The sequence below is a fragment of the Quercus lobata genome, chromosome 2 (assembly GCF_001633185.2).
Source record: "Quercus lobata isolate SW786 chromosome 2, ValleyOak3.0 Primary Assembly, whole genome shotgun sequence".
In the NCBI taxonomy this organism is placed as follows: Eukaryota; Viridiplantae; Streptophyta; class Magnoliopsida; order Fagales; family Fagaceae; genus Quercus; species Quercus lobata.
This window is the reverse complement of record NC_044905.1, coordinates 97,837,442-97,854,595: the sequence shown is the minus strand read 5'-3', so window position 1 is coordinate 97,854,595 and position 17,154 is coordinate 97,837,442. Positions and strand designations below refer to the sequence as shown.

Sequence of the window (17,154 nt, the reverse complement as noted above, 5' to 3'; positions counted from 1 at the left end):
AAAAAATTTAAAATAAAAATTGTAAAAAGTACACTCCATTCTACCAATGCAGGTGTGTGCATGCAATTCCATCATCCGCAAGGTGCAATATGCATTGACCACTTAGGATAGTGATTGGTAGGTTTCCTACCATTAGAATATAAAAAGTATAAATGTAATTGGTAACCTTTAACATTTAAATAAATAAATGTTAAAAAAAAAAATAGATCAATGATACATCATTTTGTAAGTCTCATATAACAAAATTTACAGTATCTCTAATATCACTCCAAGAAAATAATAAAAAATTTCATTTGAAAATAATCATGCACTTTTTTTTTAAATCTTTCTTCGTGTTTGCCGATATTTTTCCTATAAGAAATTGTTTTAAAAAAAGAAGGAAAAAGAAAGAGAGAAAGGGGATTGAGGACCACAACTTTGCAAGTGTTCCTTACACCTTAGTCTGAATATCTTATTTCAAAGATTCTAAATAATGCTATTGGAAACTTTTTTTTTTTTTTTTTTTTATTTACTCATGCCGTACGTTGTAATAAGTAGCTTGGGTTAGCTACTTAGCTTATTTTTAACGTTCACATTATCAAAAAGTATCATCTCACCGTTCATATCATCAAAATGTAATATCTTCTTTTTTTGACAAGTAATATCAAAAAGTAATATCTAACTTCTATCCTAAGGATGAGTACACAACCTATATCACATAGGTAGAGCTTTATTTTTATTACCTCATAATTAAGACAAGTTTTTACATGTGATAATTATTATCACACTTTGCTTGCATCAATATAGAGTTTTCAATTCCATCTATAATAATTTTCTAATAATTCTATCATGATTTTTTTTTTTCTTTTAAACCATTGCCTAAAAGGTTCTCTGAGAGGAAAATTCTAACAAATATTGCATTCATTCAGATTTTCAAAGATTACACATGTTATGTAATTAATTAAGAAGAAAGGAAAGGGAACTTATTTTAGAAGTGATGACAGGGAATATTTATGGTATTTTATTTCCAAATACAGAATATACATATGTCAATGCATGATTGACCACTTTGATTAATCGATTCCATAATTTTTTTGAATTTCTTGACTTTTCCTCAATAGGTTTGGAGAATTTCTATCTAGCTAGCACATTTATCCTAGCCCTCAAATTAGAAAAGTAATTTCAGTAATAAGTTCAAATTATAACCAATAACAACTAACCACTTGTAATTTGTTGTGAGAATATTGTGAACATAGCACAAATAGATTAATTCTAAACATTCTTTTCCAAACCAACAAAAGCAAAAGTAACAAAAATGAATTTATAATCTATTATAACATGGGGTTCAAAGATCTATTTGTAACAAAATACAAAGGCATTCCTTCAGCCCAAAAAAAAAAAAAAAACAAAGGCATTCACAACCTCAAACTTAGAGGGATCTGCGTTAGGGTTTCTACAATCTACACTAACACTTTGCCTATTGTGCAAACACACGCACATTTAGCCACATATGTAAAAAATATAAATAATAAAAATAAATAAATAACCTACTTAGGAGTATGGGTGCAACTCACTGTCTTTTATTATTGTATTAGACCAATTAGTTTAATTGGTAAAGTCTCTTATGGTTGAATAAGATATTTAAAATTCAATCCTTACCTACATCAAAAACTAATTGGTGTCTTAGTCTGATGATAAAGAGTTATTATCAGGAGCGAACGTCATAGAGTAAAACTCTCTAAAAAAAAGTACTATTGTGCTAGATAGACAATTCTTGAATCATATATGTTGTATACACTCTCATAAGCTTCTTAAAAAAAATAATAAACAGAAAAATATGTCGAGGTCACTATAAATTTTATTTCAGAAAACTTATAAGGTAAGATTATAATTACTAGTTTGTAACCTCATACATATACATGGATACACTTAAAAATATACAATAAGATGTAAAATATAATTCCTATATATATAATTGAAATACTATTGTTAGTCATTTTTATATTTTGTTAACTTTTTAAAAAATTTTGGAAGGATATTATTAGGTATAAAATGTAAATTTTCCTTTTTTTTTTTTTTATTATGAAACACTTTTTTTTTTTTTTTTACGATTCATTTATTCTAAACTCTTTGATTTTTATACCTAATAACTCACTTAGCTGAATATTTATAATGTAGTCTCACATTTGATTCTAAAATTAATGAATAAAACTCTTTGAAAATAAATAATTTAGGACACATGGCGCAAAATTAGAGCTCTAATTTATAATTCTCATTTGAGTTTCTTTCAACTTCATCAATTATTTTTTCTCAAAAAAAAAAATCACCTATTATTATATATATAGATATATAGATTAATGAATATGATTAACATTTCTTCAATACAAAATTATAAATAATAAATGTTTGACTTACTTTTTTGTAATTGATAATCACATATTAATTTATAAAGTTTATGAAATAAGTTTTGTTTATCCCCAAGGACCCTAACACCACTTAAAGAAAGAAAATAAACAAATAAACAAGCAAAATTAAAATCTACTGTAGTTTATTTTAAGAATAAAGCTATGACTTCAATTAAAGAAAAGTCAAATCGGCTTGAAATATAGTATTAAGGTGAGGAAGAACATTCTCTACACACCAAAAAACGTATAATATTTTTAACATACCAATTAATTACTATTGCACCTTCAAAGTTGAAAAGTTTGATTAAACCGCAGCTCGTCTTGGTGTGCTCTTTCGTCTTCGCCTTTTTATCTTCATGGGAGCACTGCTAGCAGCTACCAACTCCTCATCATCAGGTTCAAGTTCAACTCTTTCACAGCAAATGGATTCTTCAGCTTCTGCCTTCTCTATATCATTCAAAGACCTATACTTCTTTTTCTTTTCAGGGATACTCTCAATATCCTTGGCACTTTTCCTTAACCTTCCTCTTTTTCTTTGTTGATTCCTCACGTTAGTATTATCTTCTTCAACACTGTTTACGCTCTCTTCCTTCTGGGCATCCATCATCATTCAGGCAAAGATGGCAGCCTAGCTATGTTGAATTGCTTAAATAAATGAAAAGAAGTAGGTAAGTGTAAAAAGAGTTGCTAAATGCTAAGTTGGGAATTAATGGAAGATGAGTTTCTTCAGCAGTTGGGGAAATTTATGTACATAGCCCCAACTTAATCATATGCAATGCATTTTTGGTTGGAAATTAATAGTAAGATGCATTATGAGGTATAAATAGGTGGATGGAAATTTCATAATTTTGTACTTAGGGCATGGTTTTTAGACCCAGACAGTTCAATAAATTGTAAAAGAAAGAGGTTTAAAGTTTTTGAGACTAGACAGAGGTCAAGCCGTAATAACATCATAATTAATTTAATAATTATTTAAATATAAATAAATATATTAAATTAGTATTAAATAAAATGATCCAATTAAATATAGAAATCTATCTTTCAAATGTATTTTTTCCTATCATAACTTTCACAGGACAAATTAGAAATATCAAATCCTAAGCATAAATAGATATAATATTTCTTTATTTACTTATATGTTGATTAGTTAAACTTGCAATAGTAATAATAATAATAATATTATAATAACATAGGAATTATAAGGACACTTACATTAAATAAAATAAATAAAAATTAAATTACTTAGTAATTTTAAATTAAAAATGAATATTATTTAATAATTATTATATACTTAATTGTATTTGTTGCCTTAAAAAAAAAATAGTTTTAGAATCACACATTATTTTATAATATTTTGCCACAATTATGATGTGACTTTTTATTCTTCCTTCACTATTCACACCTTGCTACATTATAAGAGCAACCGCATCGGATGGTGTAAAATTTCTATCTATTTTGCAAAAAAAAAAAACATATTTTTTCTATTTTACACATCAATTTTTACAAAACATCCACGTCAGTTTATCTATTTTAAACATTTATTCAATAAAATATTTATTCTTTTACATTTTTTTTATTATTTCCTTCAATGATGCAAAAGAGGGAGTGAGGTGAAGGAGAGAGAAACAAATAGTAAAATATTGGGTCCGTTTGGATACAACTTATTTTGCTGAAAACTGAAAACACTGTAGCAAAATAATTTTTAAATGTGTGAGTAGTATCGTGAGACCCATTTTTAATATTTTTTTTTCTGAATAAAGTAGTTGTGGATCTCATATATAGTGTGTGAACAGTGTATGAACAGTAACTTTGTGTGCGTGAACAATAACTTTGTCTCTATCCAAAAACGCGTGCGACAATAAAAAAATTAAAAAAAAAAAAAAAAAAAAAAAAAAGCCAGACGGAGATGCACTGGCTTTTTCAGCCGGATCCAAACAGTCACATTAAATGCAAAATTACAGTAATCGTGCATTTATGCATGGTTACTGTAGCATTTTTGTATATATACACAATTTTGCAAGCACTAATATGGATATTTTTTAGTTAAAATGTGTAAAATTAACCACTTTTTGTATTTTACACAATTTTACAACCACTGATGTTTATGACAAAAAAATTGTAAAATATTTTGTACAACTATATTTTTACGTTAAAAAAATTGTAAATATTAATTAAAAGTACTTATCTTTTATTGAAAAATGATATTTTCACAATATTTTTATAATATTTTTATAAAAAATTTTAAATAACAATATTATTATTAAGACAAAAAAATAATATTAGTGTTAAATTCAAATTTAAACCATTAATAATTAATTATTTATAATTTATTATAAAAATATTATGAATATAACATACCATTTTTCTATTTTATTTATAACATTTCAATCCACCAATATAAGTCACATCACAGCCTCAAAGCTGCAAAAATCTTTGCCATCTTTAAATCAAAAGTCCAACTTTTTCTTCCTACCCGATGCAATGTCACGTGAAGGGAATTTTGGAAACATAAAAAAAAAAATAAAAAAAAAAAAATACACCAGTAAACAAAACAAACAGAGAGAAGGTGAGAAACCGGAGTCCACAGCAGTGGAGACGGAAAGAAGAAAGAAGAAGAAATAGAAGCAAAAGACGAAGATGAAGATGAAAGCCATGACTGGCGATCTGTGCTGGGTTGCTAGCTTGCTGCTTCAGCTTCGCACAACCCCTACTTAATTAGTCGTCTTCTTCATCTCAGTTTGTTTGTTTTTTTTTTTTTTTTCCTCACAAATCTTTTGGTTCCAGATCTGAAAAAAAAAGTCCAAAGTGCATGCCGGCCAAATCTTTAATTTCGGCCGCTTTTTGCTGAAAAAAAGGATCCGTGAGAGCCGTTCACGGCTTTAAGAAGCGTGCAGTTCGTACGGGTGCATGCTTTTAAGGCTAAAAGAACCGCAAAGAAGAGGGGTTCACGGTTTCAAAACCATGCCTTATTAGACTTAGAGTTCGTGCTGTCATAATCCTAGTCATAAGACTTACAAGTCACAACCAGTGGCGTTTCTTCACCCCATCCCCCAGAGACACACACATATATAAGTTGAATATGCTCTAATCCTCAACTTTTGGGTGCTTCATTTTGATCCGCATCAATGCTTGCTAGCTTCCTAGAACATAGATAGCAAAATCAACGACAATCAAAGATCTTTCACTTTCAGTCTTCTGCTCGTTCATTCAAGCCTCCTGAAACACATTATTAGTCAATGACTAAGCTTAACATAATGAACGGTGAAAGCTGCGAAAAGAATCAATTGCTTGTACGTACTTTTTGTAATATATGTACCATAAATATTTAATTTTGAAATTTATTATTATAAAAAGTATATTTAAATTAATATTTTATGTTATTATGTAGATATGGTAAATCAATAATAATAAATGTTCATCAAAAAAAAATCAATAATAAAAAAATAAAAAGTATGTACCGTGAATTTCTGCGTGAAATGCTTGATTTGGACTGTGTTTGCAAATGGTGACTTTGATACAAAGAGTGCCTACAATTTGTCAAAGGATACAGGGGAAATTAAAGAATCTTTGTTTAATAGTCAATGGGTTTTGAAGCTAAAAACTGTAAAAGGTCCATTTGGTATGTATGTTTAAATAATTATTTTTAGTTTTTTTAAAAATACATATGGGTGAAAAAGTATGAAAATACGTGTAATGTTATTTAAAAATTAAAAATATGTGTTGAAGTTGATATGCCAAAGAAGCCCTAAAACTCTTCCATGAATTCAAAATTTTGTCGGGCTGTGCTTTCATAACAGTATTGCGGTTAGAGAATGCATAGCTAAAAGAGGTATTGGCAGGTCAGTGGACTGCCCTATCAGCTTGGATTGGATGGTAATGAGTCTATAATCCAGGCTTTGAGAGGTTGTATCTTGGCCAAAAATTGCTAGGATAATCTCACATTCAGCAATAAGTTTCCAGATTTTTATTCAAGTAATTTACAAGAGTTTATCATTCAATGGTGGACTATTTTTCTCTTTGGCATCACAGAAATAAGTTCTTGTTTCATGTGCTTCCTCACAATGTCAACCTGCATAATGTAATCTCGCATAGGCTGTCAAATATGGTCAATGTGCTATATCTAATAGAAGTGAGGTTCCTAGCATCTTAACTCAGATCAAATGGGAGAAACCTCAAATGGGTTGGCTCAAACTCAATTTGGATGGGTCTTCTCAAGGTAATCCTAGGTAGTCCTGAGAAAGAGGAGTTATTGGAGATGAGTCTGGATTTTTAGAGACAGTCTTATCTTGCTATAACCTTAACCTTGAATTTTAGAAATAGAATTAGATGCCAAATCTATAGTTGAGTTGGTAAATAATTCTAATGTCACATGTCACTTTGATTGCAAACTGCTTGTCAGAGTTGCCCATTGTTACAAGCACTACAAAACGCAGGGACGTTGGGCCGCGTTTTTTTAGGCCGTGGCTATAAAAAATGCGGCCCAAGATAGACTAAAGCCGCAGTTTCTAAAAACGCGGCCTAAAGGAAAACTTAAAGTAGCGTTTTAAATGCGGGGCCATAAAAGGGTTTTGAAGCTGCGTTTTTTTGAGCTGTAGCTGCATTTTTTGGGTTGGGGCTATGGCCACGTGATTTAACGACTTAATTTTTTTGGCAAACTCTTCTTTTTTATTTTTTTTATTTTTTATTTTATGATTTCCTTAACTGTGGCCGCGTTTAGAAAATGCAACTCTAGGTTGCCTAAAGCCGCGTTTTATAAGCGCGGCTTTAAATTTGGTCTGAAGTCGCGTGTTTAAAACGCGGCTTCAAATTGGGTCTGAAGCAGCGTTTTAAACACGCGGCTTTAGTGTTGGATGGGGCCACATTTCTTAAACGCGGCCTCATATTTTGCCTATAGCCACAGTTTAAAAACGCGGCTTTAGGCTTTGTATATATACAATTGGGTCAAACAGTACCCACACATCAGCCTCTCCATCTCCGAAGAGCCCAATCTCAACCCTCGCCCTCCAAGCCTGATCTCTCGTCCATGCAATCTCAGGACAAGCTCCACACTTATAGCGCAAAACACAAGAATCAAGGTTCTCTGTCATAAAACGTTCCCAACGACAGTTATGAAAAATAAGAGCAAAGCATACAACTTCCATAGCAGTTATGGAAGTTAACTCCAAATTTTTCGGACTCCTCAATAGTAGGGGAAGTTACTAAATAAATAACAGTTCCCAGAAATCTATATAAACACGAACCTCCAACAAAAAAAAGGTAAGTTTTTTCCAGACACAATCACCAGAATTTTGGAATTCCATTTATCAAAAGAGAGAAACTAACTTCATCATCGGAGGGTTTGTGGCTGGTCAACCTTGGTCTCCTCTGATCTTTTGTTTCTTCTTTTTCAGGCCCTCTGAATCATCAAAGCCCACGCCATCCAGCCTACTGATTTTCTAAGTATTATCAGATGTATTTAATTTTGACAATGTTGGTCTGTGCGCTAATGGACTCTGCCTTAGTAGCTTTGATGTTCCCTAGTTTCTCTTGAATGAATGTCGTTTTACCAACCAAAAAAAAAATCAAGAGTTGTAAAATGCACACTCCATTCTACCTATGTAGGTGTGTGCATGCAATTCCATCGTCGGCAAGGTGCAATATGCATTGACAAATTAGGATAGTGATTGGTAGGTTTCCTACCATTAGAATATAAATGAATGTAATAAATTAATAAATGTAATTGGTAAATTTCAACATCCAAATAAATAAATGTTTAATTTTTTTTAGATCAATGATATATCATTTTGTAAGCCTCATGTAATAAAATTTGCAGTATCTCTAATATCACTCCTAAAAAATAAAAAAAAATTTCGATTGAAAATAATTGTGCATTTAAAAAAAAAAAAATCTTTCTTCATGTTTGCCATTTTTTTCCCCATAAGAAATTGTTAAAAAGAAAGAAAAAGAGAGAGAAAGGGAGGGGATTGAGGACCACAACTTTGCTAGTGTTCCTTACACCTTAGTCTGAATATCTTATTTCAAAGACTCTAAATAATGTTATTGGAACTTTTTTTTTTTTGGCTTATTTCCAGTATTTTTTTAACTGGACATGTTCTTTTATTTTAAATATATAATAGCAAATGGTAGTGAGTTTTAATCTCCATCTTTTATTTAGTTAATGAATGATGTGACATTTTTTCATTAAAACAAAAGGAGATTCCAGAGATAAGCCAAACATTTTTTATTATTATTCACTTATGCCGTTGTAATAAGTAGCTTGGGTTAGCTATCTAGCTTGTTTTTAACGTTCACATTATCAAAAGTATTATCTATCACAGTGCATATTATCAAAAAGTAATCTCTTTTTTACAAGTAATATCAAAAAGTAATATCTATCTTCTATCCTAAGGATGAGTACACAACCAATATCACATAGGAAGAGCTTTATTTTTCTTACCTCATAATTAGGACAAGTTTGTCACATGTGATAATTATTATCACACTTTGCTTGCATCAATATAGATTTTTCAATTCCATCTATAATCATTTTCGTAATTTTCTAATAATTCTATCATGATTTTTTCTTTCAAACCATTGCCTAAAAGGTTTTCTGAGAGGAAAAAATCTAACAAATATTGGATTCCTTCAGATTTTCAAAGATTACAGGTGATGTATTTGTATTAAGAAGAAAAGGAAAGATATATAACTTATTTTTGCAGAATTGTGATGACAGGGAATATTTATGGTTCTTTAATTCCAAATCCATACCATACTTATGTGAAAAAGTTTCTCCGAGGGGAAAAAATCTAACAAATATTGCATTCATTCAGATTTTCAAAGATTACACATGTTATGTAATTAATTAAGTAGAAAAGGAAAGGGAACTTATTTTAGAAGTGATGACAGGGAATATTTATGGTATTTTATTTCCAAATACAGAATATACATATGTCAATGCATGATTGACCACTTTGATTAATTGATTCCATAATTTTTAGGAATTTCTTGACTTTTCCTTAATGGGCTCGGAGAATTTCTATCTAACATATTCATCCAAGTCCTCAAATCCAAAAAAGTCATAATCAGGATGTAGAAAAATGTTATACCTTCAACATTTTCACAACAAATTTTATGTAGTATGTTGTTATGAGTTGTTATTGATAAGGTAGAAAAGTAATTTCAGTGATAGGATCAAATTAAAATCAATAACAACTAACCACTTATAATTTGTTGTGAGAATATTGTATACCCACAAATAAATTGATTCTAAAATAAACATTCCTTTCCAAACCAACAAAAGCAAAAGTAACAAAAACAAATTTACAATCTAAAATAACATGGGGTTGAAAGATCTATTTGTAACAAAACACATAGGCATTCATTCACCAAAATCAAAAAAGCACAAAGGCATTCGCAACCTCAAACTTAGAGGGATCTGCGTTAGGGTTTCTACACTAACACTTTGCCTATTGTGCAAACACACGCACATTTAGCCACATGTTTTGTGAAAAGAAAAACAAAAGTTCAAAATGTCAACCTAGTACTTAAAAATTTACACAAATAAAACAGTCCCACAATTTTTTTCTAAAAGAAAAAAAAATTTTGAAAACACCAACCTCAACATTCTATGGAGTATTGCAATTAGATCTTCCATCTAACAAAACCCTTGGTAAGATTCTTCAATTTCCAAGGGCGATGCAGAGCAATGGCTTTATTATTAGAGGATGACCCCGATGATGAACTGCTTGAACCACTACTCAAAGCCATAAACTCCTTGTCCGACCTAGAAAACTCACACCCATCTAATTCATCCGAGCCATGCTTAAAATCAACAACAACGTCACCCTCTGGTTGAGAGTCTTGTGACTTAACTTGGACATTCTTCTTACCCTTTAGGTTTTTCTTGAACTTCTTCCATGAACAAGCCTTTGGCTTTGAACCCGACGAGGAAGCCTTCTTTGCCATAGACACCCCTAGGAGACGCTTAGCCGGTGGAGGGTCAATGGTTGATGTGATTTTATTATCATGCTGTTGTGGATTTTTGGCCTTGCCAGGCTTCAATTCCCATTTGAATGGAACCCCACCAGGGTTATGATGATAATATAAACGATTAGAGCAACCAACAGATGAATCTCTTGAAAGAATTCTTTTCACAAAGTACTGATTTGATTGGTGGAGTATGGATGTTCTCTCAGCAGTTTTTGGTTGCTGTTTGGTCATTTTTGCGGCCATTGTTTTTTTCTCTACACGGAAATTCCTTTGACACACCTTTGTATCAACTTTATATGATTCTATAGTGAATAGTATTTCATTCATGGTGACCCAAAAGGAAATAAATCTATAATATATTTTTGTTTTGTTAAGTAAATAAATAATACCGATATCTAACTTGGATTCAGGAAAACAATCCCATCAGATCCCTTCATTATCTCTAATTCATATCCCTTTCTTAATTTGAATATGTTGACTTTTTTTTGGATAGATTTTTTTTTTTTTTTTTTTTTTTTGTTGATAAGTTTTTTGGATAGATTTGGTACTTGGTAAAGTATGTTTTTTTTTTTAATATTGAACATTTGAACTTTTTCTTTACAAAAAAAAATATATATTGAACTTCTTTCATTTTTTTTCTTTTTGAGATGATGAACTTGTATTTTTTTTATGGAGATTTTTTTTAATAAATAAATTTGCCTCTACTTTTTCTGTTCCCTTTTCGGGTTTTCTCTTTCTCCCTCAATTTGGGGATGTGGGAGATGTTTCCCACAAATTCAAATCATCTAAAATTCTTTGGGTACTCTACTAAATAAATTTCTTTAAATCCTCACATCTCATTTAAAATTAATGGTTTAAGATGCTGCCACATCATCAATCCACTAACTTACTCTTTTAAAAACACAAAAAAAAAAGGGGGTTAAGCCTTAGAATGCTATGATCCTTAACGTTAGAAACAAACGGATCTTTTTTTTTTTTTTTTATGGAACAAATCTCAAACTTGAAAAATTCATCAACCCACAAATTACTCTCTCCATTTTTCCCATTTGAATCCAAAAACACTCCTAGGCAAAACAGTTCAAGAAGAAAACTAAATTTTCTTTTACAACTCTCTTACATCCTTGAAATTTTCAATCACAAATGATAGATCCATCTAGCTCAATCCCTTCAAATCGTCCATGGATGACCATTGAAAGCCCAATGGAGGCTAGGTATATCAAATATCTTACTCTCTCTCTAGCCTTTGTTCTTTATCTATTGTCTACTAACTACTAGTTCTTCCTTTCTTCTTCTTTTTTTTTCCTTTTTTTTTTTTCCTTTTTTTATTTCGTAGCTATGCTTGATATTAGATTTTTGTTGTTTTGCAATTTCACTATTGCAAAACTGTTAATAATTGTTCAAGAAAGGTTGTATTTTTTGGAGCTACCCTTTGCCTGCAAGATGTTTGGTAATTGTTCAAGATAAGAAACAAGCAGAAAAACAAGATAATTGTACTGGTTTGTTACATTTAGTATAATCTTAGACAAAGAACAAGGCCACAATAATCAGAGAGAAGAAAAGAATGACTCTTATATCATGAACATTTCATGGATAACCTATACTTATTTAGTTTATGGTGTGCATCTTGTTTATGCAGTAATAATCTTTTTTCTTGTAAAATTCTTGAGGCACTTGTAGTGGGTTATGTGATATCCATAGTTGAACCATTGCCACAGGGCAATCAATGGAATTCTTTACATGTTTTGGCAATTGGGACCCCTTTACATATTGTTGATTTTTAAAATTCTTAGTATTTACTTTTGTGTTTGCCCCACTATGTTTATAATTAAAATCAATGCCTAAATACTAATTCTTATTACCCTTTATTTTTACTTAAATTATATTTTGAGTCTTCTACCCCTAGAAAAGAATACTGTGTAAGAATTATATATTTGAAAACCCTAAGTTAATCGATGATTCAATTGAATATTAATAAGTTAATCCATGATGCCTCTAACCATTTGGAATCAATTGAATATCAATTAGCATGCATCTACTTTGAATCACTCAATTGTAGTCCATATTAATAATATATATATACACACACTAGTGTAATCAATTTGCTTTGCGTTTTTACTAATTTTTCTAATGATTTGTAAGCTGTTGGATTGGGTAATCTGCTTTGGTGCTTTTTTGTCATGTTATTGGGTTTTGCTATTGCGATGATTGTTTTAAACTTGTCTATTTAGTTTGAGTATATTAGTAATGGGACCTTGGTATATTAGTAATATTTGAAAAATTCATTTGAGTTTATTGGAATTGAGAATTTTTTTTTTTTTTTTTTTTGTATTTTTATAGGAGGATGGCCAATTCTTGTCAAAACAAGGATACCATGATTGATTGTACCCCGAAGGTTGGTATGGAGTTTGATACGTTAGATGCAGTTTGGATGTTTTGGAAAAATTATGGAAAACAAATGGGGTTTAGTGTTCGAAAGCATTATGCAAATAAAAGTAAGATAGATGGAAAAATAACATCAAGAAGATTTTTAAGCTTTTAATAAGTGGCATGTTATTTTATGCAATGACATAGATGACACCAAATCATTATAATTTTTTTGTAGGGAATGGATGTTGGGTTTGATCATGCACAAGTTCCTTTGGGTGACAAAACAACTAATTATGATGCTCGCATGAATTTTCTTGGTAAATGATTAACAAATGATGCAAAGTTTTTTTTTTTTTTTAATTTTTTTTTTTTTGCCTTTACTAAGTTATCAAAAAATAACCTTGGGTTTTTGAAATATGTTCAGGTATGGGATTTTGATGCTGCCAATGCTATGGACGTTGTAAAAGAGAAGAGGAGATAGGCCTTTGTTAATGCTGCCAGTGTCACATTTTTCTTTTGTTAAGATTGTCCCTGTTGTAAAAGAGAAGAGGGGATAGGCCATTATTAATGCTACTACTGTTACATTTTTCTTTTGTTAAGATTGTCTCTGTTGTAAAAGAGAGGATGGGATAGATCATTGTTAATGCTACCAGTGTTACATTTTTCTTTTGCTAAGATTGTCCCTTTTACAGAATAGGGGATAGGCCTTTGATATGTAGCATTTTCTCTTCTTTAAAACAATTGTAAACTTCTAGATTTTAAATCAATATTATTGGCAATTTGAATGTTTTGAAATAAATTGTATTATATTACATGCATAGTTTACAAGCATCTATGAAATAACAAAGTAAGATGAGAGTGATAAAACTGATATTATTGCCAATAACTATTCATTACATATCTATAACTATTGAAACACCGGTAACACATGATGCATTTTTGCCACTATTAATTGATACATATTCTTCTTAAATATTTTGATCTCTACTACTGTCTTTTTTCCTAAGAACTAAGTCCTAAAAGCCACTATGGATGCTACTCAGTGATAGCCACCCGCATAATTAGTGTGCAATCATAGATCATCAACATCCAAGATTTCAAGTGAACCTGAAATCAAAAACGAGATAAAAATAAAATAAAATAAAGTGTCGATGGGACATAAAGATCAATATGATAAATTCAATTTCTAAAAGGAAGGGGAAAAAATTGTCACATTGCAAGTTGCAACATCATGCACTTGCCTAAAATTGAGATTATACAAACCGGACTTGTTCAGGCTTCTTTTCTAGTGGCAAAAGACTCAAAATATCATTTGAGTGAAAATAAAGGGTAACAAGAATTAGTATTCAAGCATTGATTTTAATTATAAACATAGTTTTTTTTTTTTTTTGAGAATCCAAACCCGAAGGCCAAGTATTATTTCATAACCAAATTTCTTAGCAAGAAAATGGGCAACTGAATTGCCTATGCGTTTTACATGAGAAAAATTACGACATCGAAAATCATTAGCTACAAACAAAATGTCATTTATCACGTCCATACTTCGGATTGGCCACGTCACCTGCTAGGATAGCCTTGATAATGACCTCAGAATCGCCCTCAACAGAAACTTCAAATATGCTTAATTCCTTCACAAAATACAGAGCCCTCCTACATGCCAATGCTTCAACCACTGCTGGAGAAGATGAAAGCTGGATTCTTTCTGCCGAGGCTCCAATAACACTACCTGTATGGTCATGTACAACAAGCAACCCAGCAGCACCTAACTTTTTGAAAGTAGCCCCATCAAAGTTAACTTTATATAGTGGATATATAGGAGGGATCCACATAACAGCTCTATAATTACAATATCGAGTTATTACTCATCACTTTATGTGGATTCCTACAAATAAATAATAAGAAAAAAAATAATATGTATCATGAAATTAAATGAATCTTTAATTTTTTTATGGTTAATCAAGACATCAGGTCTTATCAATTAAAATTATTATTATTTTTCTCTTCAAAAAAAAAAGTTATTATTTTATCTTTTTAAAAATGAAACAGTTCCCCCCACCCCCACTCCCCACCCCCCCCCCCCCCAAAAAAAAAAAAAAGAAACAATTCCAAATAGGAGATGAAAATCAAAGTCAACAATTGTATGTATGTAGCAATATATTACTTGCAAGTACAAGACTACATATTTATACATGTAGTCACTATACATAAGCTTTAGAAATATGTTGCAAAGCAAAAAAAAAAAAAAAAAAAAAAAAAAAAAAAAAAGGCCAGCAGTCTAGTTAACACATGATAATCAAATAATTACAAATAGTATCAAATTAAACTCGCCTTGCAATCGAAACCAGAATGGTGCTTATACTCCAAGGAGTGCAACTTAAAGTCCCATGAAACGAATTAGCCTTGCCTTCTGGACTCTCTAATCTTGCTGACTGCACTGAGGGACCGTTCGATAAAGACAAAGAGGACGAGGATGAAGAGCTTGAAGCTCGTGGTGATGATGATGATTCCATAAATTCAGAGTCTGAGCCACAAAATAAAAACTTTTCAGCCCCACAGTCCTGAGTATCATGACTACTCCCCTGAGACCCAACTGCCTTAACACTCTTACTCTCTTTGTTTTTCTTGATTTTGTTCCAAAACCTAAGCATTATTAGCCAGGTCTTAGCCTTGGGCTGTTCATTGTTAATGCATGGCTTAGGAAGTCCTAAGCTTAACACAGCTGGTGGAGGAGTAATTGGTGGAATTTCTTCATCTTTCGGGGGCTCTTTTGGTGTCCCAGGTTGCATTTCCCACTCAAATGGAACCCCTTCAGAGTTTCGGTAGTAATAGATACGAGAAGAGCAGCCCTCAGTGGAGTCCCTTGAAATAACTTTATGAAAAAACTCATCTCCTTGCACCAAAGAAACTCCTTTTTCTGCACCCTTGCCATGTTCATAACCCATTTTTTGCTATATTCAATGGTTTTGGTTAGTAGGTAATAGGTTTAATATATATTATATAGCTAGGGATTTTTTTGTGATGTGATGGAGATTTCTCTACGTGGGTATAAGTTTGTGAAAGTTGAGGTTTATATATATATATATAGAGAGAGAGAGAGAGAGGATTTAATACTCCGATCTCTAAGGTTAATGATGGAATCTTAGGGTGCATGATCCTTTAATTATTGTTTTTCTTTTCTTTTTTTCTTTTGAGTGTTACTCTTTTATTACTTCACTTTAGAGTGACTTGAATTCTTTTGTAAATAACAAGCAAATAAATGAAGAAAAGAAAGAAAGAAAGAAAGAAAAAAAAAATACCTCATTACCTTTGTACCTAAGGTCACGTTAAAGGTTAAGCATTTTAGCTAATGTTAGGCATTTTCTATTCACGTGCAATTACCGAATCCTTAAGACATTGCCAACTTTGCGTGCTATTTACCACTCATTTATTCTCTACATGAAGGTTAGATTGAAATCGATGAAATCGGCCACTTGTCACAACCCGATAGTGCCATGCAAGCACTGATCTAGGTACCCCACATAATACATCAGCAAAATCTCTGAAATATCCCTAGGCATTTGGTCAAATGACAATTTGTCACTTTTTGTTTGGATACAGCTATTTTGGAGCAAATATGGGCTTTCTCATTACAAAGAAACTAGTTTTTAGCATGGGAGAAACCTTAGGGTTGATTAGTTGAATATATGCTACAATGCAATTGAATATTCAGTTTGACTTTCAAGGTTTTGTTCTTCTTATATACTAATACAAGTTATTCACTCATTCCACAAAAGCAAGTAGTGATAATTAAAAATTAATTACGCTAAACGTTGAAAGTAGTTAACCAAATCATGGAAAAAAATCCGGCCTCCATGTTACATCACAGATTAAAAAATAGAAGAAATTCCTCTTTTTATAATAGCTATTGTTGTATTGGTACTTGCAAGTGTGAAATTGAAAATTCAAATGTTTCATAATTCTCACCAGCCTCAAGAAAAAGCCCATAATTGAGTTGGCTTTTATGTCCTGTCCAAAGAATTAAGTTATTCACTCATTGGAGAGGGCGACATTGCGTGGACCGAAACATCAAGTTAGTTTTTTTTTTTTTTAAATTCTTATCCTCTTTTTTTTTTTTTTTTCTACTATTCATGGATCCTACTGCATTTTTTTATACTATTTATAGGCGCCACTGTACTATTTCAACTCACTTTTATTTTTATCTATAGCAATAAGTTTTCAGTTTCAACAAAACTAATCGCTAACCCATGCGATACACAAAAAAGTTATATTATACGAAAATTTAAATAATTCTTTGTTTCTTTCTCTTGTACATTAAGATTCCAGTCTCAAAAATTTGTATCTTTGATATGAAACATTAAATTACTAAATGAAAAATATTAATCAAACTTAAATTAAAATTAACAAAAACACAACCCATAAACTTAAATTAAATTCA

At 31.0% G+C, this 17,154-nt stretch overlaps 2 protein-coding genes across 2 annotated transcripts; both read right to left on the bottom strand.

Moving 5' to 3' along the window:
- Nucleotides 1-9,804: 9,804 nt before the first annotated feature.
- On the bottom strand, nt 9,805-10,669 carry LOC115974398. The gene has a single exon (XM_031094746.1). It carries the CDS (start codon nt 10,593-10,595, stop codon nt 10,005-10,007), a length of 591 nt encoding a protein of 196 aa, XP_030950606.1. The 5' UTR covers nt 10,596-10,669; the 3' UTR covers nt 9,805-10,004.
- A 4,244-nt stretch (nt 10,670-14,913) lies between these two features.
- LOC115975968 lies at nt 14,914-15,682 on the bottom strand. The gene has a single exon (XM_031097027.1). The coding sequence runs from the start codon at nt 15,659-15,661 to the stop codon at nt 15,038-15,040; it is 624 nt and encodes a 207-aa protein (XP_030952887.1). The 5' UTR covers nt 15,662-15,682; the 3' UTR covers nt 14,914-15,037.
- Nucleotides 15,683-17,154: the final 1,472 nt, after the last annotated feature.

Coding starts and splice junctions, on each gene's coding strand:
- LOC115975968 (XM_031097027.1), bottom strand. CDS start 15,661: ATGGGTTATGAACATGGCAAGGGTGCAGAAAAAGGAGTTTCTTTGGTG.
- LOC115974398 (XM_031094746.1), bottom strand. CDS start 10,595: ATGGCCGCAAAAATGACCAAACAGCAACCAAAAACTGCTGAGAGAACA.